At 55.0% G+C, this 24,302-nt stretch overlaps 1 protein-coding gene across 3 annotated transcripts in view; it reads left to right on the top strand.

Moving 5' to 3' along the window:
- Positions 1 to 23,607, top strand: part of TTC7A (tetratricopeptide repeat domain 7A) — a 129,791-nt gene extending 106,184 nt beyond the window's left edge. For all 3 annotated transcript variants that reach the window (XM_019655863.1, XM_019655864.1, XM_019655865.1), the window contains 4 exons: positions 1,544 to 1,641; positions 3,237 to 3,371; positions 9,725 to 9,927; positions 21,371 to 23,607. In XM_019655863.1, the coding sequence (XP_019511408.1) occupies positions 1,544 to 1,641; positions 3,237 to 3,371; positions 9,725 to 9,927; positions 21,371 to 21,592 (658 nt within the window). In that variant the 3' untranslated portion in view covers positions 21,593 to 23,607. The remainder of the gene's footprint in view (positions 1 to 1,543; positions 1,642 to 3,236; positions 3,372 to 9,724; positions 9,928 to 21,370) is intronic.
- The last annotated feature ends 695 nt before the right edge of the window (positions 23,608 to 24,302 follow it).

Here is a 24,302-nt window from a genome sequence, read left to right as displayed (position 1 = left end):
TTTATGGAGCCTAGGAGAGGCCCCTTCAGGGGCTGGGAGGGCAGGTGGATGAGAAGCTGTATTTGTTGATCTCCAAGCCAGCACATGCTGGGCACCTGCCCATGTTGTCTCACGTGCTCCTCGCAGTAACCTTGTGAGATTGACATGCTCACGCTTATTTCAAGATGAGACAACTAAGACCTATTAAGAAAGGTGGCTTTGCTGAGGGTTGCACAGATAAGAAGGGGTGTCCCCATAGCTTTAATCCAGTGTCTTTGACTCTTTGGCCCCACGCTCAGGTGTCTTCCAGGAATGGGAAGAGAGTGGGAGAGTACAGGAACCATCCCTGGCCCACGGTGTTTTTGTGGGAGGTTTTCTCTAATGTCCACAAAGATGGCTGCGCCTCCACAGGCCAGTGTTCATGCCACTGTGAGCCTGAGTTAGGATGGCAAAAATACCCCGGCCCTGGCATCCTTTGTGGGACCATCATCTTGGACCCCCCTCTGAAGGGAAGAAGCACCTGGCCCCAGGCTGGGCCTGCCCTCCTCTCCTGCCCTTTTCACCTTGGTCCTCTAAGCTTCTCCAGTGAACAGGTTCAAGGGCCACTGGCATCCCCGGCAGTGGGCAGGGGTGACTGTGGGCTCTGTGTGCCCCAGGAAGGGCACAACAGGCTATTCTGTCTTTCTGAGCTGGGGCCTCCCCAAACTCCCATTCTGAGAAAAGACGAACCTCCCTAGCCGTGTGGGAGCTGCAAGGACCTGGAGAATTGGGGAAGGGGAGGGGAATGGGATCACCACGCTTGTTTATCTGCCACACCAGGGGCCCCTTTTGACTCTTCTGGGGCCACCCTGGCAGCCAAGGTAGGGTGCCTGAAGGGTGGGCTGGGGCACTTTGGGTGACCTGCAAAGACGGCCTTTCCTTGGAAGCCAGTGCACAGTGCCTGCTCTGTGCCTGGCCCTCAGCTATACATTGTGGGGGCAACAGAAAGGTAGAAGAGACCCTTAGCCTGGGAGAGCTTCTGGCTGGAAAGAGAGAGTTTCTAATCCTCAGCATCTATGGTGCTGGGATCCATGCTGACCGAGAGCAGGGAAGAAAGGCCACGTGAGGGGCAGGGGAACCACAGGAGGCTTTCTAGACAGATGAGGGCCACTCAGGCTGGATTCCAAAGGAGGGGGTTTGGGGTGGACCAAGAAGAACAGCGAGAAGATTCTCGGTGGCTGCAGCATGAGCAAATGTAGCTTTGGGCATGCAACGTGGTGACATTACAGAATAGCGAGGAGCCTGGTGGTCCCACAGGCACACAGCAGACAGCGTGTGTATGTGTGTGAGCAGTGGGGCGGTAACATCATGTCAGTTTAGCCTCTGGGGCGAGCCAGATTCTAGCATCCCAAGCCTGAGCCCTGATCTGTCGGGCTGGTTGTCTCCATCCTTCCTAGTGGGCCTGGCTTTGGCTCCGTTCTTGGGCCTGGGCTGTCAGCCCCAGAGCCTGCCTGGCAAGGAGGCTCCCTTGTTCTCCCTGCTAGCCCTCCGCTTCACCAAGACCTGGCCCTCTTTTGCCTTCCAGAGGCCTGGAAAAGGACGGCAGCCTCGGCGAGGGCCTCACACTAAAGAAGCAGAGTGGCATGCACCTGACTCTGCCTGATGCCCACGACGCAGACTCCGGTAAGAACGTGCCCCGCGGGCAGCTGTCCGCATGAGCCCACATCTTGCTCTCCCAGCCTAAGCACACACACAGAGTGGCACCTGCCCAGCCTGACCAAATCCACCCCACTCCTTGCCAGCTACTGCCCAGGGGTCTTATGCTAAGGAGCCAAAGAGCTGCCCTCAGGCATCTTTCGGGGCCCATGCTGGCTCTGGGGCAAAACGGCTGCAGGCCCTGGGGCTGGAATAGGCATGAAAATGGTGAGCACTGGGGTAGAAAGGTAGCTGTGGAGCACAGAAACCATTTCTCCTTAGGCTAAGGCTCGAGGCCAAGGTCTGCCATTATAATGTCCTTAGTAGATTGAATCAAGTAGGAAGGCATGAGCTGAGCTTATATTTACATCTTGAAGCCCAAGCTGGCTTTTAACTGAGGACCTGATTAAAGCAGAAAATTTTCCTCAAAGACAGCATAAGAATTAGTCACAGGAACGAAAGTGTGAGGGAGTTGCATTTAGTGGCATTGCCCATTTTTTCCATTTCTGTGGACATGAACCAAGTTGCACTTCCATTGTGAAGTGACAGCACTGGTTTCCGATGCCAAGCCCAGCCCCTGGCTTGAAAGGTACATCTGCATGTGGAGCTGCTGACTCCAAAGAGGGAATGGCGAAGGTGGGTGTAGCACCCTTGCAATTGAAGAGGGAAGAACCGTGAGCAAATTATTAGGACTGTGCACTCTTATAAACTGAAATCCTCTGTGGTTTGCCCTGAGGTCTCCTGAGTTTACTGGAACCTTTATTGCCTCTGAGAGAGTGAGAAAAAGTGCTCACATTTCACCTGCATGTGAATCATAAATGTCAACAGCTCATATATCCTGAACAGGGACCCACGTCACCCAGAACTACCACCGGAGAGGTTTTCCAGAGGGCACAGGGTCTGACCTGAGCTGCTACCCAGGGATCCTTCACAGTACAACCTCAAATGGGACATTTCTGTATAAGAAACAGTAATATGCACCTGTAAAAACAGAAAACAAAAATAGCAAAAGGAAGAAAAGAAAAATCACCCATAATTTCACCACCCAGACCTTATCAATGGCCTTCCAGACCGTTTTCCATGCTCATATTTCTTTCTTACAAAAAGGTAGCCATACACTTTTTCAGCCTGCCTTTTTCACCTACCTGTAGAATGTGAACATCTTCCCGTATTAATGTCCATGTTTGTGCATCGTTTCTTAAACAACTGCATAGCTTTTTATGAATATACCCTCACTTGTGTTTAATCAGTCCCTGTTGTTGGACATTCAGGTCATTGCTGTTTGCGGCATTACAGGCAGTGGTAAAAAGCATCCCCAACATGTATGATTGTCTTTTTTAGTGATAGGCTCCTAGAAGGGGACTCACTGCCTGATTGCCCCTTTGAAAGCTCCTTTCCCCAGCCATGGGTGATGGTACAAGGTGTGCCCTTCCTAGTGGCTCTGTGAGCTGCTTGGCAGCCACCTTGCCCTGACTTGGGGTGCCCTGTCTCTCTCCATGGGGCTGAGTAGTCTCTGCTCTTGGAGCCTGTAGTGTGTGGCACTCCCTCTCTGTTGCTCAGCCCCCTCCCATCTTGCTCTGCAGGCTCTCGGCGGGCATCGTCCATCGCAGCCTCCCGGCTGGAGGAGGCCATGTCAGAGCTGACCATGCCCAGCTCAGTCCTGAAGCAGGGCCCCATGCAGCAGTGGACCACACTGGAACAGATCTGGCTCCAGGCTGGTGAGTGTCCCTGGCCCCAGTGACATCCACTCACCTGCCAGCAGGCCTGCAGGCTCTCTCAGCTGTATCCTGTCCTGGAGAAGGGAGTGTGGGGAGGTGGGGGCTCCTGACAAGGCTCGCACAGGCTTCACTCCTCATGGAAAGGCCTGGCAATCAGGAACCTGGAGCTCTAGTTCCAGTTGTTTCTTCTTTGCTTGGCCCGGGAAAAGTCACTTAATCTGTCTGGCTATGGGTTTCCTCTCTGCCAAATGGGAATGGTGCCTGCCTGCCTACCCAGGAGAGGCTCTCTGGCAGCAAATACATACATGAAAGGATTTGAGGAAAGGCAACGCAGGATAGTCTCAGTCTCAAAAACAGGCCCCATTCCTCCTTCTTGCTCACCTTCTGAGCAGAACTAGCTAGTACTCCAGCAACTAGTTAGTACTCCAACCCCACGAGCTCACACAATAGCTAGAGAGGTGAGGCGTGGTGGCCCCCAGGAAAGGGAGGTCTAGTGGTAGAGTTCATGGAAGGCAAAGAGCTGGTAACACTAGGGTTGCCTTTCAGGAGATAGTCCCTCTTGGTAGCTAATTGGCACTGTTGCCACCGTGGAGTTTGAGAGTGAGTTAATGTTGGGGAGGCAGGCAGCTTCAGAGTCGCACAGAACTGGGTTCTAATGCCAGCTCACTCCTGCCTGCCCTGATCTAACATGAGCTAATGTGTTTAAGGCAGTTAGTGCAGTGTGGGGCACATAGTAGGTGTACAGTGAGTGTTGTTGGCTTGTGTTCCACCCACTGTAGTCGTAGAGGCAGTGTGGCACCAACAACATTGAGTGTTTTTTTGTTTTGTTTTTGTGTAGAGGGCAGTGTCACTGGCCCTCATATGTGGGATCCGAACCGGGGCCCTCTGGCATCCCAAGCCAGCTCTTAACCACTGCGCCACTCGGCCGGCCCAACATTGAGTGTTTTTGATGCTCAGCTAAGGAATGCGAAGGAGTAACTCACTGGAGTGATTAAAAATTTAATCTGATGGTGGTATGAAAGGTGGATTAGAATGAAGAGAAAATGAATCAAGGACGGAGATGTGCCAGAATGTGGTAAAATGGCAGCAGAATAAAGAGGAAGGTAATAGAATAAGTGGAATCCCAAATATGCACCAGGCCAACATGCCTCCTTGATTGAGATCTGCCCAAGTGAAGCTCCTCACTTTTTTCCTGATTATCCTCCTATCCGCCCCCTCCTCACCAAGGGGGTGGTGCCGATAGCCTCCAAGGGGAGATAGGAAAGAGAGCAAAAATAAATAATCAGCTCCTAGGACACACAGGTTTTGCAAGTCAGAGTTAGAATGTGCTTGATTGAGAATCTAAGGTTTCCCGCAGCATGGATTTCACATATGGACATTAGCATACAGTACACCCCCACTCTTCCCTACCACAGGCTCTGAACCTGGGGGAAAAAAAAAAGTTGGACCAGGATTCACAGAAAGGCTAGATAGGGACACGTTTTAATAATGCAGATATTGCCCCAGTTACTATATCAGTGTCCCTCAGGACGCTAAGGATGTGTGGGAGCTGTGCTCCACAGTCAGCTTGTTGCATCTTAAGTAGGAAGAAGAATGTTGAGAAATCCAGAGGACTGATAGAAAAGGCCTCCTCTTAGGCAAAGATTCCTGTCTTCTTCTAAGATATGGAGCCATAATGGCTCTGGAGCAGCATGCTGGGTGCTTCACCAACTCCCAGGAATGTAACAGTAACACAGTGACGCAATTTCGGAGTTGTGTGCTACCTACTCTGGAGCTCCCATTTTGTTGGCTCTGCTCTTCAAGGGGTATCACTCTCATACCTTTGATCCAACATGGCTCTCCACCACGTTCACATTCCAAGGCATAACTAGGAAAAGTGGGAGGAGACACTTCCTCCCTATAAGGACATACCCTAGAATTTGCACACATCACTTCCCCTCACGACCCATTGGCCAGAACTTAGTCACATGACCACACACCTAGCTGCAAAGGATTATGGGAAATGTCATTATTTTGTGTGTTCATATGCCCCATTAAAAATCAGGGGATCTGTCATAGAAGAAAGGGATTAGACTGTTGGACAGCTGTCACAGCCAGAAAGGGAAGTAAGAACGTGTCCTAGGTCTTTCATTCTAAGCATGGGAAGCTTCTGGAGCAACCTGCACTCCATGAGCCCTCTCCCCTCCTCTGGCCATCGTCACCAGCAAGCATGTGAAGGGCTGAATGACGGGCTGCCAGGAGCAGATCACCAAGGCAGTAACTTCTCCGTAACTTCCACCCTCCCCACAACCTGACCTAGCCTAAGAGCGTTGTCACCAGCACCCCCACCCACCTGCCTGATGACTCCACCAGCTGCAGCAATTTTGCAAGAAGGGAAAAAATATCCCCCTGTATCATTTTGGAATGAGCTAATCCCCCTGGTTTGGTTCAAGATAAACTGCATCCTGTTTTGGCAGTGAGTTCCATCATTAACCCACTCTTAGGTTGGGAACTGTAATGTCCTTCCTCTCCCAACTCTCATCCTCCTCCCCTCCCCTCCTCAAGCCTCCTTTCCATTCTTGTCTGATGCGAGAAGCCTCACAGAGGGTTTCCACTTGAGAGATGAGTTTCAGGAAGTTTGCCTCGTTGGCAGCCGGTCTTTGCGAGCATGGGAGAGGCATCACACCCTATAGATACTCCAGAATGCTGGGTGTCGAGAGGTGCTTTCCAGGAGAGCAAGGTGGCCCACCTTCCTCTCTCACTGTCCTGCTCATATTTCTGGGAACTAACAGTGTGCTAAAGAGAGGCAGGTGGATGAAAGGAGAATCCCCCCCCCCCGCCCCCGAGGTCCAGGGGCTCACAGGCGGCCATGGGCTTTCCCTGGGTCAGGGGAAGTTGACGGGTGTCTCAGCTCCCCTATGGCAGATTCACACTGCCTGGGCGCTGGTCCCTAGGTCTTTAGGTAGCACTGCAGGTGGAAGCTGCCCCAGCCAAGGCTCTGTCTGAAGATTGTATTGTTATAAAATGATAATCACGGAAGCAGCTGTGTCTTCCTCTTGGTCCCGCACGCTCCTCTGATTGTTTTGTTTGCCTCATTCCTCCTCGTTCCTTTCCTTATCTTCCTTCACTCTCCCTTTCCCCAGCTTCCTCTACCCTCTGCCTCCTGTGCCTTCTTTCCATGTCCTCTCCTCAGGCTTTTTCTTCTTCCCCACTCTCTACCTGTCAGTCCCTCCTCCCAGGGTTCTGCGTTAGCAGAGAGAGCACTCCCAGGACAGGAAGTCGGGAGCGCAGGCCCAGCCTTGACTCCCTTGTGGCTGAAGCACGTCATGCCCCTCTCTGGGTACCAGGGGTGGAGGGTCTCAGACCAACCCCAAAATCCCTTTAGGCCTGTGGATTCTCTGTTATTTTCCTGGGCCTCCCTGGTCTTGTCTCCCATCCCTCCTTTGTCCTCCCCGCATTCCTCCTCCTCCTTTATTTTGGGTGTCCTGGGTCCTGAGGGTATGCTCCAGGGGGAGGATGCGCATTTCCTGTAGGGGGCAGTTTTGGTGACTCCCTTGAGGCTCAAGGCTGGCTAAGGTGGATTTTTTTAGGGCCCAACCTTAACTTCTTTCCTTCCCTTGGGAGCCCCTGCCCTTTTAGCTGGGTGTGCCCCCCTCCTTTCTGAAGTCTCTCAGAGGGTCTCTAGACAGTACATCTTGCCTGGGGAGGCCCTTAAAGAGGCCTTAGGCATGGCCCTGGGGCCCCCCCTCACCCAGCTCCTCAGCTGAGGACCAGCTTGATGGCAAAGTTCTCCCTGCAAAGGGGGTGTGCAAGTAGCCCAAGAAGAGTGAGTCCATCCCCGGACCTTGCGGGGTGGGGCCTTGGCATTGGCAGGAAGAGCAGGAAGACCGGACCCAGCTCTGGGTGCAGGGTTATATCAGGATGCCTCAGAAAAAAATAATAAAAGGGACTGTTGCAAAGCTCCAGGGAACAGATGTTTTCCATTTGGAGCCTGCCGAGAAAAAGCGCAGAGGGGGGCGGGTGGAGAGAGATGGAGGGAAGAGGAAGAAAAGCCGAGACAGACAGGCAAGAGAGGACAGCAAGAGTAGGCAGGGAGGAAGATGAGAGAGGGGGAAAATCAGAGGCAGGGAGAGAGCGTAAAGGAGCTGGAGGGGTCAGAGAGCGGCCCTCTGACAGTGAGGGGACAGCGAGGCCCCTGTTGGCTGGGATGATGACCACGACTGTGCGAGTTCAAGAAAAATCCAGTAACAGTGAGTGCTCATCCAGCCCTGGCCAGGGAAGGCCGGGATGGGTGTGGGCACCTCGCGGCCCTGGCAGCCCGGGCTGGGTAGTAGAGGATCAGGGCCATAGGCGGGCACGGTGCCATGCAGCTCCTGTTGCGGCCCAGGCCAGCTGTCTGGGAGCACCATGTTTGGTAAAACAACTGCCCAGGGCTGCAGTCTAGGAAGAAGGGGTGCACTGCAGCCCCCCAGACCTGTGGGCCTATCTGCAAGGCAGCCAGCAGCCCTCGGGAGACCTCTCTTCTCTGACTCTGTTGTATGTCATCTGGTTTCCTGCCTGACTGGTAATGAAGTCCATTGGAGCAAAGCAGCCCTCCCCATCTTTCAGGGCATGTTTTCTGGCGCACAGCCAGCCCTACAAGGCCCAGAGCCCCAAGGAAGGAAGAAGGTGTAGGGATCCTGTAATTGAAGCCTGTTGATGTGAAGGCACTGGGAGGAGTCCCCAAGAGAGGGACCAGGGCCAGCCTCCAGAGAGGAGGCTCAGGAGGTAGGGCGGCAAGTTGTAAACAGCTTAATGAGCCATGCCAGGACCAAGTGGGCCGGTGGGCCAGGCTTGGGGCCGGCCTGCTGGGGTAAGGTCTAGGGAAATGGAGAACCTGGCCTCTTGAGCTGAGCTCCTAGTGATGGAGGAAGCCGCCTCCCCACCCCCTACATTCACACCACACACTTCCTTCTGCTTCTCCCCTCTCCTCTGTGACCCTGGGGACTGCTGCCACCGTGTAGCCCAGCACTCCAGGTCAGCACAGCCTCCCTTCTCTCTGCCAGTACAAGTGCCCCTGAGCCTTCAGGCCATAGCTCAAATGCTGCCTCTCCCAGGAAGACCTCCCTGACCTTACCAACACAGCTGATCTGACCTCTTCTGAGTGCCCCGAACACTCAGAGTTGGCACTTGTCACTCCACTGCCTTGGGCCACTCCAGTGGTTTGGTGGCTCAGCTGCCCCACCTCCCCCCACCTCCCCTTCTTGTCCTTGTGGGAGGGCCAGGCACACAGAATTCAATAGCTAGTTATGAAGGCAGCCTGCTCAGCCCCAGGCCGCAGCTCCAGAAGGGAACACAACAAGAGAGCAGAGGACAGCCAAGGCTGAGAGAACCAACCCCCTGACCAATGAGCCAGCCCTCCCTGCAAGGCCCCAGCTTGAAAGCCTCCCCTTCCTGAAGGCCTCACCTCCCCATGCTTTCTGCCTTGGGAATCTCCCGTTCAGGCTGTCTCTGAATAAAAGCCTGCCTTTCTCTCTCTGTGTCCCCTTATCATGGGAGCCTGGCTCCTCTGTGTTTAATTAATTCTCTGATTCTCCCAAATTCTGGTCTCCGCTAGGGAAAAGGAATACCCTTGCTCAAAAAGCCCTGTATAGTATTTTAGGATGTGATAAACCATGTGATTGCACAATGGAGCCTTAAGCAACATTCACGCTAAGTACCCCAAGTGCTGTGTGCTGCAATCAAGGCCTTGGTTAGGCCTTCTTCCTGCTTCTTGTTGGAACAGGAAGATGGGATGCCCGGGACCAGGTTTTCCACCTCTTTCTGGGAGCTTCCTTTGAGATGGATAATGAGATGTCTGTTATCCATCTCATCCCAGACCTAATCTGAATTCATAATCCCAGTTCTCAGCCTTTGCTACGAACAGCTCTTGGCAAAGTCACAAGCCAGGCTCTGCCTGCCCTTCTGTGCTCTCATCTGTGCAGGGGCCCCAGCCGAGCCTGGGGCTGCTGTGACAGGAGAGCTGAGTGGGCCGCGAGGCCGAGCTGCAACCCCCATTAGCCACACTGTAAAAGCGCCTGCTGTGGGTGTGTACCTGCACAGGAGGATTTGAAATGTGCGTTTATGGGGGCTGGCACAGGATGGGAGAAACTGCCCCATTTTCCGCTGATCGGGAGCAGATTGTGTGTGTTTCCCCTGTTCCTCTCAGTGCAGCAGAAAGACCTGGGCTTTGGAGGGAAGCCAGGAGCTGCTGGGGACCCAGTCCTGCCAGGCCCCTTCCCACTGAGGGACTGGGGTGAGCGCCTCCCTCTCTCACCTGAAGCCGGTTCCCAGGGAGGGGGCTGCTGCCTCTGACTTTTCTACCACTCTCACTTCCCACTGTCCTGGTTTCGCAGCCGAGCTATTCATGGAGCAGCATCACCTCAAGGAAGCAGGTTTCTGCATCCAAGAGGCAGCGGGCCTCTTCCCCACCTCACACTCGGTGCTCTACATGCGGGGCCGGCTGGCCGAGATGAAGGGCAGCTTGGAGGAGGCCAAGCAGCTGTACAAGGAGGCGCTCACAGTGAACCCCGATGGCGTGTTCATCATGCACAGCCTGGTGAGTCAGCCCCGCACCCCCACAAAGGGGTCCAGGGCCCTCCTGCCCCCTCACCCCCTCCATGCCTGCAGGTGCCTAGCTGCCACTGTTCCCTGGTGGGAAGGGGTGGGGGACAGGGAGGTGGCTTCCTCCCTCCTCTGTTAGGAGAGACAATGCTTCTTACAAATACAGGCCATTCCCCTTCAATCAGAGCCTGCCTGCGTTGATGAAAAAATCTAGGAGGATTGGTTGATATTCTTTGCGACTTCCTTTTCGCTGTCACTTCCTGTACGGTCATCTAACCCCGAAGGGCTTTCACTATTACTCATCAGGCCCTCGCCCTGGAGACTCTAGATCCCAAAATGCTCCTCTTTATGTCCTCAGGCCCTCCCTGATCACCAGGCCGCCTCCCCCATTTCAGAGGAGCTCCATGTCTCCTTGGCCGGGATTCAGCGGGCATGCTGAGATGGGCTGTCCTGTCAGGCCTGACTCCAGCGCACACTGAGAATGGCCTATGGGGCTCCCAACCCTAGAACATGGAGCTCAGGACTCGGGTGCCCTGGGCTCGGGGACCTTCTTCCTGTGGGAAGGTTTGGATGCTCGGAGCAGGATGCTGCTGCTCTTATCCTGACCTTGCCATTGTCTTCCTGGGAGAGCTTCTCTGTGCAGTGGGGACTCTCGGGGCCAGGGAACATTTATCGAATACCTGCTCTGACAGGTGGTACAGTAGACCCTAGGCATAACTGGTGTCTCCTGCCTGCCTAAGCAGAGAGCAGGCAGTGGTCTGAAAGCGTACAGGCCTGCATAGGCACCGTGATTGTGAAGTATAATTTAGGAGCCCACATTTACCAACACAGCCTCTGTCTATCAGGGTCTGGGTTCCACCTCAGATGTCCCCTTGGAGAGCACTTTGAGGAGGATGACCATGAGATGTCACTGTCATTTGGCACATGGAGAGCACAGAAGGATCAGGAGAACGACTCCAGATGGCCGCAGGGTTGTAACTGGCAAAAGGGGTCTGATTTGTTCATGAGTCAAAGCTCCAGGGGGTTAGATTGCAGCTCCGGGTCAGGAAGAGTGGTATAACTCTTAGACTACTCCAAGCACAAACTCAAATCACCTGGTGAGGACGTTGCCAAGAGAATGGAAACATCACATGGGCAGGAGCTGGACTAGGTCATCTTTATAAGGTCCTGTCCAACCCGAGGAGTCCTTGTGAACAGATTAGAATAGGGATTCCCAGCTCAGATTATCCCCGCTGCCTTATTTCTTAAAGGCACTCTCACTTAGGCCCGTGTGACTGTTCCGTGTCGGTTGAAGAAAGACCATGTAGTGACATCAAGCCCTGTTCCATGTTCCCCTCCACCTGGCTTCCAGTTGCCTTCCAGTCTGCTCAGCAAATGTTTGGTTTTTGCAAGGCACATCGTCCTTCCTCCCGCAATTTAGACATTAGTTCCTCTGATGAATGCCTCCCCGGAGGTCACATCCAGGAAACTTGATTAGGATATGGGCTATGTCATTAGGCCGGCAGCCAGGCAGAGCTGTCTGCCTTCCACTGCGCTCACGGATATGAGCCTGCCGTTCAGTTCCTAAGACCCGACGAAATCCAATAACAAGTACAATTTTGAAGTAACAGTGTACCATTTTTCATTTATGCTTATTATTGTTTGTAGCTATTTTTCCAGCAATCGAAGCAGTTTCCAAGGGTGGGTTTCCATGGTAACTGGAGAGCTGTCCAGAGTGGCTCCCTATAGATGTTTCTTCAATGATTCCTTTTCTCTTCCCGGGGTGCCTTTCCATGATGTGATGAAATCAGAGGCAGGCCTGCCCACTGTTAAGGTTACAAGCCACCAGAGGGGCCATTGGCTCCAGCGTGGGCAGTCCATCTCCTTTCCACACGCTCTGTTCCTGCCAGCATCCCACACATATGCATACAGAGGAGCAAATTTCAATCCTGGAGAAGATTTACTAAGCACTGTTTTTCCAAAGACACAGGAACACTTGGGGGTGTTGGTCTCCAGTGTTCCGTGATCTAAGTGTCTTCCCTATACTGGCCTCAGCCTCAGGACATCTGGGACCTAATCCTGGCTCTGGTCCTAATTCACATGGGTAATTTAAGAAAAGACACACTTTCACACTCCTGGTGTCTCCTTTTGTAAATGAATAATAATCTTCATCATTCCTAGACCGATGTTGTTCACATCAAATGAGGTGACACATGCAAAAGTGCTTCTAAAAATTTGCAATGCAATCCCAGAGAAAGCAAAGCATGCGTAGCATATGTACCACCACACTTTCCAGTCCCTCACCCATGACAGACATTGCTAATCAATCACAGCACTTCTTCCCACTGAGCATAGATGTGACATTGGGATCTTTTTCACCATGGTACAACATGATGGGGGCCATTACCCATCAGCCTAAGTCAGCTTGACATTTATGTAAGGGAGTCATTGTAAAAATAGTCGGTAGAGAATAAGAGAGTCATCAGTTATCTCAGCCTTTGTGAACTCCAGAGGTGGGTGCATCCCTGGAGAGTTATCCAGAAAAAGGAACATGGAAGGGAACTGGTGTCCCCCTGTGGAGTCATTGACAAAGCTCCCAGGGAGAACATCCTGGTTTTAACACGCCACTGTGACTTTGTGAGATACCAGCCTCTGGTGGGGACAAGGGTCCCCTGAGAGCACGGCCACCCACAGCCTGGGCTGGAGGAGCTCTTGGTCCCTCAGTGAGCCCCCTCTGAGGTAGTGGTTGAGTCCCACTCTTCAAGGTCTGGAAAGAGGAGAGTGGAGACAGACTCAGTGAGCTGTGTGGGGGCCAGGTTCAGCCTTACAGTCCTTAGAGCAGGATCATCAAATACTGGGAGGCTGGCCTCGGGGCCCCACCCGGGGGCTGCGTAAATGGGACAGGATACTTGACGAAAGGTTGGAGAAAGCCTCTGGGAGGGGAAAGCTATTGCTTTCAGGAGCCAGGGTTCCACCATTTCTAAGAATATGAACTTTGTCCCAGAAGCATGTTCTCTACTCTCCCTGTCCTGCTGCCTTCCTGCCCTGGATGTGATGAGAGAGACCTTTCCATGGTTCTGCCTCCACCTTGGGCTCAGCTCAGGTTTTTCCACCCAGATCAGGTAGGAAGGAGACACCTCCTTGGCAGTGCTTCACCCAGGAAGAGTCTCCACTGTGCCCACAGCAGTGTCCCGGAGGAGTCTGTGTCCTTGAGCCCTGGGCCTGCACCTGCCACTTGCGCTAGACTCAAGAATGGCCAGGTTGCTCTGGGAGAGTTCCAACTGTAACCAGAAAAAGGCATGCTCTCTGCAGGTGGAAATTCCCAGTGAATTCTCAGGAACAGGTCCCAACAGCCTCCTCCAGCTCAGCCCCAACACCCTCCAGGTGGCCGGAAACACTACTCACTCAGCCGGAGTGTTCAGAACTTAATTTACTGGTACAAGAATCTAATTAAAAAGGGAAGCCTGAACTTGACCTGCCTGCCTCTGAGGAAACAAGAGAAAGGAAGGACCTTGGGAAGGTCCCTCCCAAGTTCAGCGGAGGATTTGGCCCCCAGGTCGCACTGCTTTTCAGAGAGGGCTTCACAGGCTCAGCCAGAGAAGGGTCCTCAGGCAGCCTGCACTCGTCTCTCTGAGCCTATCTTTGCCCTGCTCCTCCCAGGCACCCCCAAGGGAACAGGGATGCCTGGGGATGGCAAGAAGCCCAGGTGTGGCTGGCTGGTGGACTGGCCAAGTCACCGAGAGCCCTCCCAAGAGGGGATTCCACTGAGTTCACCTGATCTTAATGGTAGGAGGGTCACTAGCCCTGGCTACAGACCAACTTGCTCTCCCTGCCCTCCACTTGGCTGAGCTGGGAGTATAGATGCTTTGATGCAGCCTGTCTCACTACAGAGAAAGCATCAGCCATGAGTGGGCAGGTGTGGGTGTTTTCCTGCCACCCCGCCCTCCTCTCCCAGGGACACACTGGGGGTGGGGGTTTCCTGCTCCTCACTGGCCCCTGCCCATGCTCCCTTGTTGAGACAGAGCTCCAGGTTCCTGCTGCCCCATCTCCCCAGAACCCTTTCCTCCTCAGGCAGCCCAGCAGCAGGGGAGACTGTCCTGCCTGAGCTTTGGCCCCTGGGATGTAGTTCCCAGGGGTGTAATTTCTGAAACAGCCCTGCTTGCTTGCTCTCCAGATGCCTCTGGAAAGACAGGAAGGCAGCATTCCTGTCATCCGTTGCTCTCTGATGAGAGCACGGCTGTGAATTATTCCCCTGCATTTGTCCCCTCTTGCTCCCTGTGTGAAGCCGCTTTCTGATTCTTTGAGTGGGTTTGGGGGATCAAGGGCCTGGCCATCCCCAGATGGCCCCAGAGCCTCTCACCCCGCTCCCCCCAGGCTGGGGTGTGCTGCAGCACTTCTTGAGTCCCCAGGAGCTTCCCACCACCATCCTTGCCTCCCAACAAAGGAGGGGTTTGAGTCAGCGAGGACCAGGGCTCTGCCTTGCCCAGCCCTGAGGTTCTGGGTCGGGCCTTTTGCTGGTGCTCCAGGATCCAACAAGAAGCTTCGGCTTTCGAAGGCCAAAGGGGTGAACTCTGCCTACAACAGAGCTTCCCTGGCTGGCCCCATCCCCAATCCTGGAGGGCAAGACCAGACAGTAGAGGTCGCACGTCTGAAATATAACCAGCACTGCCAGCCCTCAAGTTATGGGGTCACTTGGAGATTACCGTGTTTCCCCATGTATAAGACGCACCCTTTTCCGAAAAATTCGGGGTCTAAAAACTGGGTGCGTCTTATACAGTGGTTGTAGATTTTGTGGGTTTTTTATTTTTACTTTCATTTCCCGCTTTTTTTGCGCTTGTTTTTGTGCTCATACAACCACTGTATAAGACGCATCTAGTTTTTAGACCCCCAAATTTTTCGGAAAAGGGTGCGTCTTATACCAGGGGAAATACGTTAGTTCCCCTTACTGGCTCTTCTATCAAATGGGGACCTCAAGGGGTAGTTTTAGGGCTCAGATGAGTTGAGACCTATGAAAAGATAACATCAGGCATTTTTGTCACCATTTGAACGGAAGACTGCATGGCAAGTGACCTGAGCTCACCTTTGACCAGGCTGCTTGACCCTGTTGCTATGGGGTGAGGGCATTGGCCTAAATTTCCTTGCGCTGCAAGGTGGCCCATGGTGCCAGCAGGGTGCTAAAAAGGAAGGGAGGAGGTTCTGGGCAGGGACCGGGGACTTCAGAGCTGCCTCTGGGGCTGGTTGGCTGGGACAGTTTTTAAGCCCCAGTATCAGAGCCGGCTTGTGCCTGGAGCGCAGCCCTCAAGTCTGACTGACGTGGGTTTGAGTCCCACTTTAACTCTACTTGCAGTTTAACCTTGGCCAAGTTCTCAGCCTCTTAGAACCTCAGTGTCCCTGTCTGTAAAATGGGAACCAGGATGCCAAGCACCTATGGCTCCTGTTAAAATTAGGTTAAATAATCCTGTGAGTTAATGGCCCAGTAGTTGGGGTTACATGTATTTTTTTCATTTAGAAGTACGGCTCCCAGGCCAGGTTCAAACGCTCTCGGTTTGCAGAGGGAAATAGAAGCCCAGAGCCAACCCTACAGACTCATTGCAGTAAAGCTGCTTAATCCTCACTGAGCCTACCAGGTGACTGGCCAAGGCACAGATGCAGGACATGGGCCCCACCTGCCCTGTGGCTGAGACAAGCGTGTACACAGTGCAAGGCCCGGCTGACCTTAGCTGAGAGCGAGGGCGGCCTATTCAGTAGGCAAGAGTCTGAGCTGAGGGACGAGGGGATTTGAGACCTGGTCCTGCAATCGCATATGTTGGCTGAGACTCTTCAGTTAAAGGGGCGTGCTGGCGCCCTGAGGCTGCCGGAGAGGAGGAGCAGGGGAGGCCAGGCTCCGGGGAGGCCCTGTTCAGGCGTGCACTCTGGCTGGTAGTCGCTCCAGGCTGGCACAGCCTCTGCTTCTGACTCTCAAGAGGAAAGGCGTTCTGAACAGCTGAGAAGGGAACCTTGGTGCCCAGCCTCTGGGTGTTCCCTGACTCTGGACGAGGCCACAGTACACAAACAGCAGGGTCTCTGGTTCCTGAGCCGCCATCCCTCAGGACCCAGGATGCCTCTTCTACCTACCCTAGGCCTCCCTTGTCGTCAGCTTCCTGAGCTGTGGCAGGTGGCTTAGAGGGCCCAGGCAGCCCGAGGGAGTGGAAGGACCCAGAAGTCTCACCCTCTGCTGTGTGGGCGTGGAGAACCTGAGTTCTCCGTGCACACACCTCGTAGCCCCTCGTCAGAGGAGTCTGTCTGCCCCACCAGCTCCAGTAGTTGGGGAATATTGCTTCTGTTTGACAGAGCCATTCAATAGGAAGATGTTGTTGGTCATTTGACCTCCTAGAGGGGTGATTTTTATTGAGCTCTGTCTGCCTCATCCTTCCCCAGCACTGCCTGATGGGAAAGGGGGAGGAAGCAGGAAGAGAGAGTTCTGGGGGCTCACTGTGTGGAGAAGTGGGAGGTGCAAGGGCATGATCCCCCAGCTTTGGCCTTGCTGGTGTTCGGAGGCCCCTGCCCACCCCACCGCACCCTCAACCCAGGCTCAGAGACCTTCCGGAAGACAAGGGCGATTCCCCTGGCTCTGGCTCAGGATTTTGGAAAGCCTTAAGCTGGTGCGTGGGCTTCTGAAGTCCATGCCAACCCCGATGAGGAAGTGGAAAGGAAGCTTTCTGTCACCTTGTCATAGATTCAGATCAGAATGTTAGTTAAGCACTGCTGGCTTAGCTTAGCCTCAGAATCAATGGTCTGAAAGACTCACTGTGTCTGCAAGGTTCAGCCCTTTCTTCCTTATCCAGTAGGCCAGCATCTCCCACCCCAAATAAACCATCACCGTCCCCTGAGGCTCTGTTTCCTAGTCTGAGAGGGGGACTTCTGCAGTGGGCCCCCTTCTCACTGCCCATCACAGGGTCTTCACTTCTAGAACCCAAAGTCCAGAGGCCTTGCTACAGCGCCCCCTGGCTTAGCCCCAAGGGCCTGGCCGTGTCCGGGGTGGGCAGAGCCCCTAGCCAGCCCAGAGAACAGGAGGAGAAAAGGCCAAGCCTCCTGACTAGAGGTAGGGCTAGCAAGGGGCGCCCCCAGGATGTGACTCGTCCCCTCATCAAGCCAGTGCTTATCCCGGAGCCTGGCCTGGAGCCCTCTGAAGACAAACACACCCCACCCAGCCAAGAGGCCCACTGGTGTTCTTCCACTTCTCCCTCTGGAGGCCCCAGGAGGAGGAAGGGACAGGCATGAGTTCTGCCACATGAGGAGCACAGCCACCTCTGCTACCCCAGGCTGGGCGCCCTCAGCAGAGGCTGCTTCCTACGAGAGCCAGGGGGAGCTCTGGGGGCACACATTAACCAGGCATTTGCGGTGGGGTCTAGAAGGATTTGTGCCCCTTCTCCCAACAGGAAAGTAGGACTAGCCTGTGGTTTGGGGGCTACCTCAGCTCCAGGATGGATGTGGTGGTGTGTGGGCTGGGTTCTCAGCCAGGAGAGATGCCTCATTCCTAGTCTTGTTGCATAGGTCAAGGCTGACACACCTGGGAAAACTCAGCAGGCTGAAATGTGGGACTCCCTTCATGGGTGTGTCACCACCCCAGGTTGAGTGAAGGGAGGGAGCCTTCCTGTGGAGCAGCCTCAGAGGTGGTCCCACCACAGCGTCCTCTCTGCAGCCCTAGGGTCCCTGAGCAGGAGCTTCCAGAGACTGGGAGGCTCTAGCAGCCTCCAGCTGATTCCCAGCTTCCCAGCTGGAAAGGCTGTGACAGAATCCCAGGAATGTGCCTTGAGCTCAGAGAGAAAATTCCCAAAATAACTTCTATAAATATTTGAGGGTAGGGGTGGGGAGGGAGCTCTCAGCCTAGCCTCCAGCTGGCCTAGCGCTAAGGGCTAACTTCCCAGGGCAGGCCTCCCTCCCCACCCCACCCCCACCCCCAAAAAAGAAGAACAAGGCGCACAGAGCCAGGACCTCCCTGCTGCCCCGCCCCTCCGGGGGACAGTGTCAGGCACTGAGTTAATGGGGTAAGATGGTATGCAGTGGCGATTATGAAAAATAAGACCAGATCCTTCGTCCCCATCCCAGGCTGCAGACCCTGACCGCTCCCAGTACCTCCATAGGGAACCTGGGCTCCTGACAGGGAGGGTCTTCCTCACAGGGCCCTCAGGCTCCCTGTCCTTGTGGCCCTAAGCAGGTCACTAAGCACGCCTGAGTGCCTCTGGTGTACCTGGCTCTGAACCCAGGACCCTCCCACCCAAGCTCTGTTGAACTGCTATCCTGTGGGGAATGGTCAGGCAGGCAGGAGCCAGGGACCTGTCCCCCTGCCTAGGGGGAGGGACAGGGCATGTATCGCATGCGACAGCCCACGGTAACAGAGTACAATATCATGGTAATGGTGTGGACAGGGGGACTGGTGTCCTCAGGGAAGGCTTACTGGGGAATAGGGCCCCAGGTGGATGAGATGTGGCCAGGTACACCCTCCTCCCTGAGATCCAGGAAGGGAGGGAGGGAGGAATGGATGAAGTCAGGAATTTCTGGGATTCCTGAGGCACAGCCCTGCCAGTCCCTGAGCAGCTACAATAAACCCTGGCCCCCTCTTATAGGCGCAGTGCTCCGTCGCTATAAGCAGCTTGCACCTTGTTTTCTGATCTCTGTGCGCAGGCAGCACAGCTATGGCCTCTCTCAGATGAGGGTCACCCAGCAGGTCTGGTTTCTCTGGGCTCAAGGTACCCCCTGGCCAGGTTAGGGAGGAGTCAACAGGGACATTTGGATGGAATGGTTTACCCACCGTCTCCCTGGAGACCCGGTCTCTAGGCAGCTGTGGGTAGGAGTGCCAGTGGGCCCTCAGCAGTGCTGGGCTGAGGGCAGAGCAGGTGAGACCTCGCGTCTTCCTGGGGCAGGCCCTGCCCAGTTGTCAGGCAGCAAACAGTTCCAAGTTGCTACCAAACATGAACCGGCTGGTGTCTCGGGCAGGTGGCAGCAGATCTTGTTACAAGCCCTGGGCCTCTGGGCCCCAGCCTGACCCCAGCTTTGTATCTCCTTTCAGGCTCTAAGGTCAGCACCCCAGGGTGGGGGGGACGTGATCTAACCCCAGTCTAGCCCCACAGGGAGCCCTGCCTGCTAGAGAAATCAGCTGTTCCACACCCTTTTGCACCCACCCACCCACTTCCCCAGGACCCTCTGCTCATCCTGGGAGACTTCCATTTGCTGTCTGCCCACTACGTGTCCTGCTCCCCGATTTCACGCTTATCATTGTAGAATCCTCATGATAGTCTATGAGGAAGGACTCTTCCGTTTCCTCGTTTACAGATGAGGAAGCCACAGCTCAGAGAAAATGGGCCAGTTGGCCAGGGTCATTGCACTTGTCAGTGGCAGAGCTGGGGTTCTTGTGGCTGTGGAGCCTTGGGCTTGTGCTCTACGCAGAGTATGCAGAGGAGCTTACTGCAAACCCTCCAAACTGAGAATAACGCATGCATGAGTGCACACACACACACACACGCACGCACGCACGCACGCATGCACGCATGCCCTGTCCAGCCCACAGACATATCTGGCCCCTTTGCAAACATCCACACGTTTATTGAGATCAGGGGTTTTCAAACTCATTTTTAGACAGAGCCCTCTCTTCCAGAAGCTCAATATAGAAATCTTAGCGTGTAAAAGCCACCGCGGCCCCGCCCGCCTGCTGGCCTTCCCCATTTGTCCACTGTCGCTCCCCCATGGGCAGCACTCACAGGGCTCAGACCTTCCATTTTTGGTGCTTAATTTTGGTGTGTGGAGGACTGTCATCTCGCCTTCCTTCCCTCCTCCCTGTGGGCCCTGTTCCATCCAGAGCTGCTCAGGAACCAGCTCCCAGGCCCTGTGGGCAGAATGGTTTGGCCTGGAGCCCTGCTGGCCAGACTGGGCACGGCCCTCTGGTCCTAGGCAGCCCTGAGTCAGCACCACTCCCATCTGGCCAGAGCCAGAGCCCTGCCTCACGCTCCACCCGGCCACGGCTCCCCTGTCCTTCCCTGTCCCCTGCCCCATCCACAGGGTTCCCTGGGGATGGCTTTGCCCTGGGCTGAAAAGACTGAAAGCAGTTCCCCTTCCTTTCCCACCCCCTGGCCCCAGGACCGCCAGTCAGCACCTCCAGAGCACCAACTTTCCCTCCTGCCTAATTGGTCATGTTCCAGGCTCTCGGAGGACTTGATGAAATCAGCCATGTGCATCTTCCCCAATGGGTCTCCATAGCAACGGAGGGCTTAACTCTGGGGAGCACAGTGAGGAGGAAAATGTTCCAGCTAAAAATGTACATGGCCATCAGTGGGCGGGCACCCGAGAGGGGGCTCCCGGCACATAGAAGGCAGCTCCCCACCCCCACCCCAGCCCCGCCTGTCCAGTCAGTCAGTGCTGTTCATGCTTTGCCTCCTATCTTTGAACGAGAAGAGCCCCCGCCCCCACCCCTTGCTGCCAGCTCATGCCACCTCAGAGGGCTGGAACACAGATCAGTGGGACAGTATGGTACAAAGCAGCCCTTCTGGGACCAGAGGCCCCTGGCCCCTTCCCACCACCCTGTTCCCCTACCTCCCTGCAACCCTTCCCAGTGTGGGTGGAAGTCGATGTAGAAGGGCAGGGTGCCAGTTTCACTTCCCAACCCCTTTTTATGTCAATTCCTGTCACTTCCTGTATCTCTTGGGCAACGGGGTTGTTGGAGCCAAATGTAAGGCCAAGCTCCTGAGCACCCTGACCCGGAGCCCTCCTCTCACCCAGCACCTGTCCCTGGTCCCCAGTCATCTGACTGTCCTGTATGACTTTCACATACCAGGCCAGGCTGGAATGGACGTTAGGTCCCAGGACCCAGACATCCCCAGGAAGACTGGCTACGGATGCAGGCAGAGGAGCTGCCCCACCCACCCCGAGCTCGAGGCTTTCCCCTCAGTTAGAGTCTGGAGCCTGCAGCATCCATTCCTCAGTCTCAGCGTCCCTGGGGAGAAGGGCAGCTGGGCAGTGCGGCAGCAAGGCTGAGAGTCACAGACCCATTGACTGAGGCTCATGTAGGCCAGATACCGTTCAAGGGCTCTACATAGACTGACTCATGTAAACTTCACATCTCTCCAGGTGGCTGTGTTCTTCCCCATTTATAGATGAGGAAACCGAGGGCCAGAGAGTGGTGGCTTGCCCAAGATCCCCCAGCTGGTAAAGGGGAGACTCAAAGCCAGGCGTGCTGACTTGAGAGCCCACCCCTTGGGGCCAGGGAGGACACAGCTCCCACAGTGGGGGATCTAGGAGTTTGGGGAAGGGACAGGTAGGATTTGCATTAGTCAAGGGCACAGTCGCTTGACCATACCCAAGCCTGAGACACCAAGCCTGGAACCCTCTCTGGCTGGTGGTGGGTGGCCAAGCTGCTTCCCATTCCTTGCCCCTGCCGCAGGACATCCTCACTAACCCCCCCCCCCCGCCCTGTGCTTGCTCTTCAGGGTCTGATGCTGAGTCGGCTGGGCCACAAGAGCCTGGCCCAAAAGGTGCTACGGGATGCCGTGGAGAGGCAGAGCACCTGCCACGAGGCGTGGCAGGGCCTAGGCGAGGTGCTGCAGGCCCACGGCCAGAGCGAGGCTGCCGTCGACTGCTTCCTGACCGCCCTCGAGCTGGAATCCAGCAGCCCGGTGCTGCCCTTCTCCATCATTCCGCGGGAGCTCTGACATTGCCCTGCAGCAGCAGGGAGAGGGGGCTGCCCGGGGTGGCGGGGAGGGAGGTACAGACAGGCAGCAGGGAGTCTGGGTCAGGAAAGCTGTGGGGCCTCAGGGAAATACATTCTCTAGGGAACACTTCTGCAGGCTGTAGCCCTAGTTCACCTCGCCTCCCCTACCCCACCCCTGCGCTCCCTCCAGGGCCAGCTGGGTGTGGGAGCTGCTCATCTGGAGCTGGGTGGACCAGATTTGCATCAAAAGCAAATTCCTTGTTCCTTGGGACATTGTGACATTTATGAGCTAGGAAGTATCTGGGAGGCCACATCAACATGGGGGGCCCTCCCCAGAGTTTCTGTGCAGTGAGGGTCTGTGTGGCTTGGATACCTCCCCCCACCCATCCGGAAACCCCTACTGTGCCTGTCACCCTCTTTTACCATCCCTGACCCTGGATTTCCAGCTTTCCACAAGCTTTAGTCTCAAACCTCAGCTCACTGCTCTCCAACACCAAAGATGAACACCGCAAGCTGCCCTCTGGCTGGGCCGAGGGGGTTTTCCTGGGTTCCTTCCTCGGCTCCTCAGGAGACAGTCTGCTTGAACCCTAAGTGACTTAGAGTCATGGTGACTGGACTTGCTCCCCAAGAGCCTCACAGCTGTACTTCACCCCACCCATGCCTCTGTGCCCTGGGGAGCCCCGTGGCTCTGGTCCCATGCCCCAGTCTCAGGACAAGGTTTTGAAGCACTCTCAGGTCTTGCCCGTGGCAGTCATGGCTTGAAGAACCTGCTGGCAAGTGGGAAGAGAATGGACCTCTGGGTTCCTTTCCCAGACTTTGCGTTGGTGGGTGATGCCTGGTGTTGCCCTTCTTTGCCCAATGAGGCCAGTTGGGTCTCACTGTGCTCTTCCTCTGTGCTGCCAAGTGCCTTTGGGGCCTCTGGTGACTGACCAGGGCACTGAGCACTGGTCCTAACTAACCTTCCATTTCCACCCACCTCTGTCTCCCTGGAAATGCCCCACCCAAAGCGGCCTCCTTAGGCCCTAAACCATAGCCCCAGGATGGGCCTCAGGATACAAACATGGCTGCTGAACCCAGCCCTTTCTAATACCTTGCACCAACACATCATTCCTTCAAGCCTTATCATTCTGGGCAATGGGTACAATGCAGATCACTCTAGGGGTTTATAATGTGGAGATGGGCAGTCTCCAGGACTGTCTCCAAGTCATCTCATCACCCACAGCCCATTTTCACCACTGGCTTTTTTGGGTAACCTGAGTCCCACCATGGCCATTTGGTTTCCCCTGCCTGGCACCCAATGACTGTGGTTGAAGACCTGAGGAGGAGATGGAGCCTGGCACCTCCTAACTAGTTGAGTAGACCTCTGTACATGACACTGTTGTCTGCAGGGGTCCTGGGTGCTGGTGGGTGGGTGTCTTCCCTGCTGCTTCCCTAGTCTGCTGTATGAGACTCTTGGAATTCTTCCCAAGAAGTCAGCCCCCCGTGGGGCCTATCAGGGAATCTTTTTTCATCTGCACTTTGGGTTTTTGTTTTAAAGCTCCATCAGGTATCTCTCTCATTTTACGGTGTGTGGGAAACTCAGGCAGGGGCTGCCGTGGGTTGTCATAGCCCAGTCTTTCTGTTGGAGACCTGCCCTCCCTGCTGCACTGGCTCAGCACTGCACCCCAGGTACTTCCCAGGGAGAGCCTGTATCTCCTGGCCTCGCCAGGCGAGCGACACTGCAGAAAACGCCAAATCCTTTACCTCCCGGTTGAAGGATTTCTATATGTGTATGTGTGTGTATAAATATATATATAATAGAGATCTATTTTTCTGGAATTCTGTTAGGAAAAAGTAAACAAGAAGCAGATACCATTGATTTGCCTTGGGGTGCCCAAAGACGTTGGTATCCTTGGTGATAGGAAAGGCACCATTGCGTTTTGACTTGTATATGCCCTCGGAGGAGGCCTCAGCGGGCTGGGCCAAGTTGCTGACAGTTCACAAATTGAATAAAGAGACCCTTGAAGGGGAAGCAGATTTGTCTGACACCGTGTTCATTCAGCACGCAGGTGGCCCCGGAACAGGCCTTGAGGAGGAGAGAGGCCCAAGTCCTGAAGGCCAGGGCCTGGGCCCCGCAGGTGGGGAGGAGTGTGGAGGAGAGTGAGTTAAGCTCCCTGTGGGAGAGTGGATGGGCGTGGTGGAGGCTTGGGGAGGGCTTTGAGGTCAGGCTGAAGCCTGGAGGTGGCTGGGAGGAAACAAGGGGGCCAGTCAGGGTTGGCTAAAGCAGGTCTCATTGTGGCCTGCCACCTGTCCTTAGGTAGCCCTGAGCCCCTGCTGCCTCCAGGGCCCAGCTAGGAGAAGCCAAAGCCAGACTTGCCATCTGAATGGGAGCGACTGTCCCAAGGTCACTGCCAGTGGAGCCCCTTCAGCTCCTGGGGGAGAAGCACCAGTGAGGGGTGTGTGGTGAGGACCCAGGCCGCATGCAGATGAGCCACCTGGGCCGAGACGTCCGTACATACCTATAGACTCTTAACATGTAAGTTATACCACATACCGACGTACTACATATGTTAAAAAGTGCATGGGGCCGGCTGAGTGGCGCGGTGGTTAAGAACTGGCTTGGGACGCCAGAGGTCCTCGGTTCGGATCCCACATATGAGGGCCAGTGACACTGCCCTCCACAGCTAAGATGCTGAACAACAGCTCAACCTGGAGCTGGGCTGCAGCCCCTG

This window comes from Hipposideros armiger, unplaced genomic scaffold (genome assembly GCF_001890085.2).
Source record: "Hipposideros armiger isolate ML-2016 unplaced genomic scaffold, ASM189008v1 scaffold_248, whole genome shotgun sequence".
NCBI classification, from domain to species: Eukaryota; Metazoa; Chordata; class Mammalia; order Chiroptera; family Hipposideridae; genus Hipposideros; species Hipposideros armiger.
This window is presented reverse-complemented; position numbering and strand designations above follow the sequence as displayed.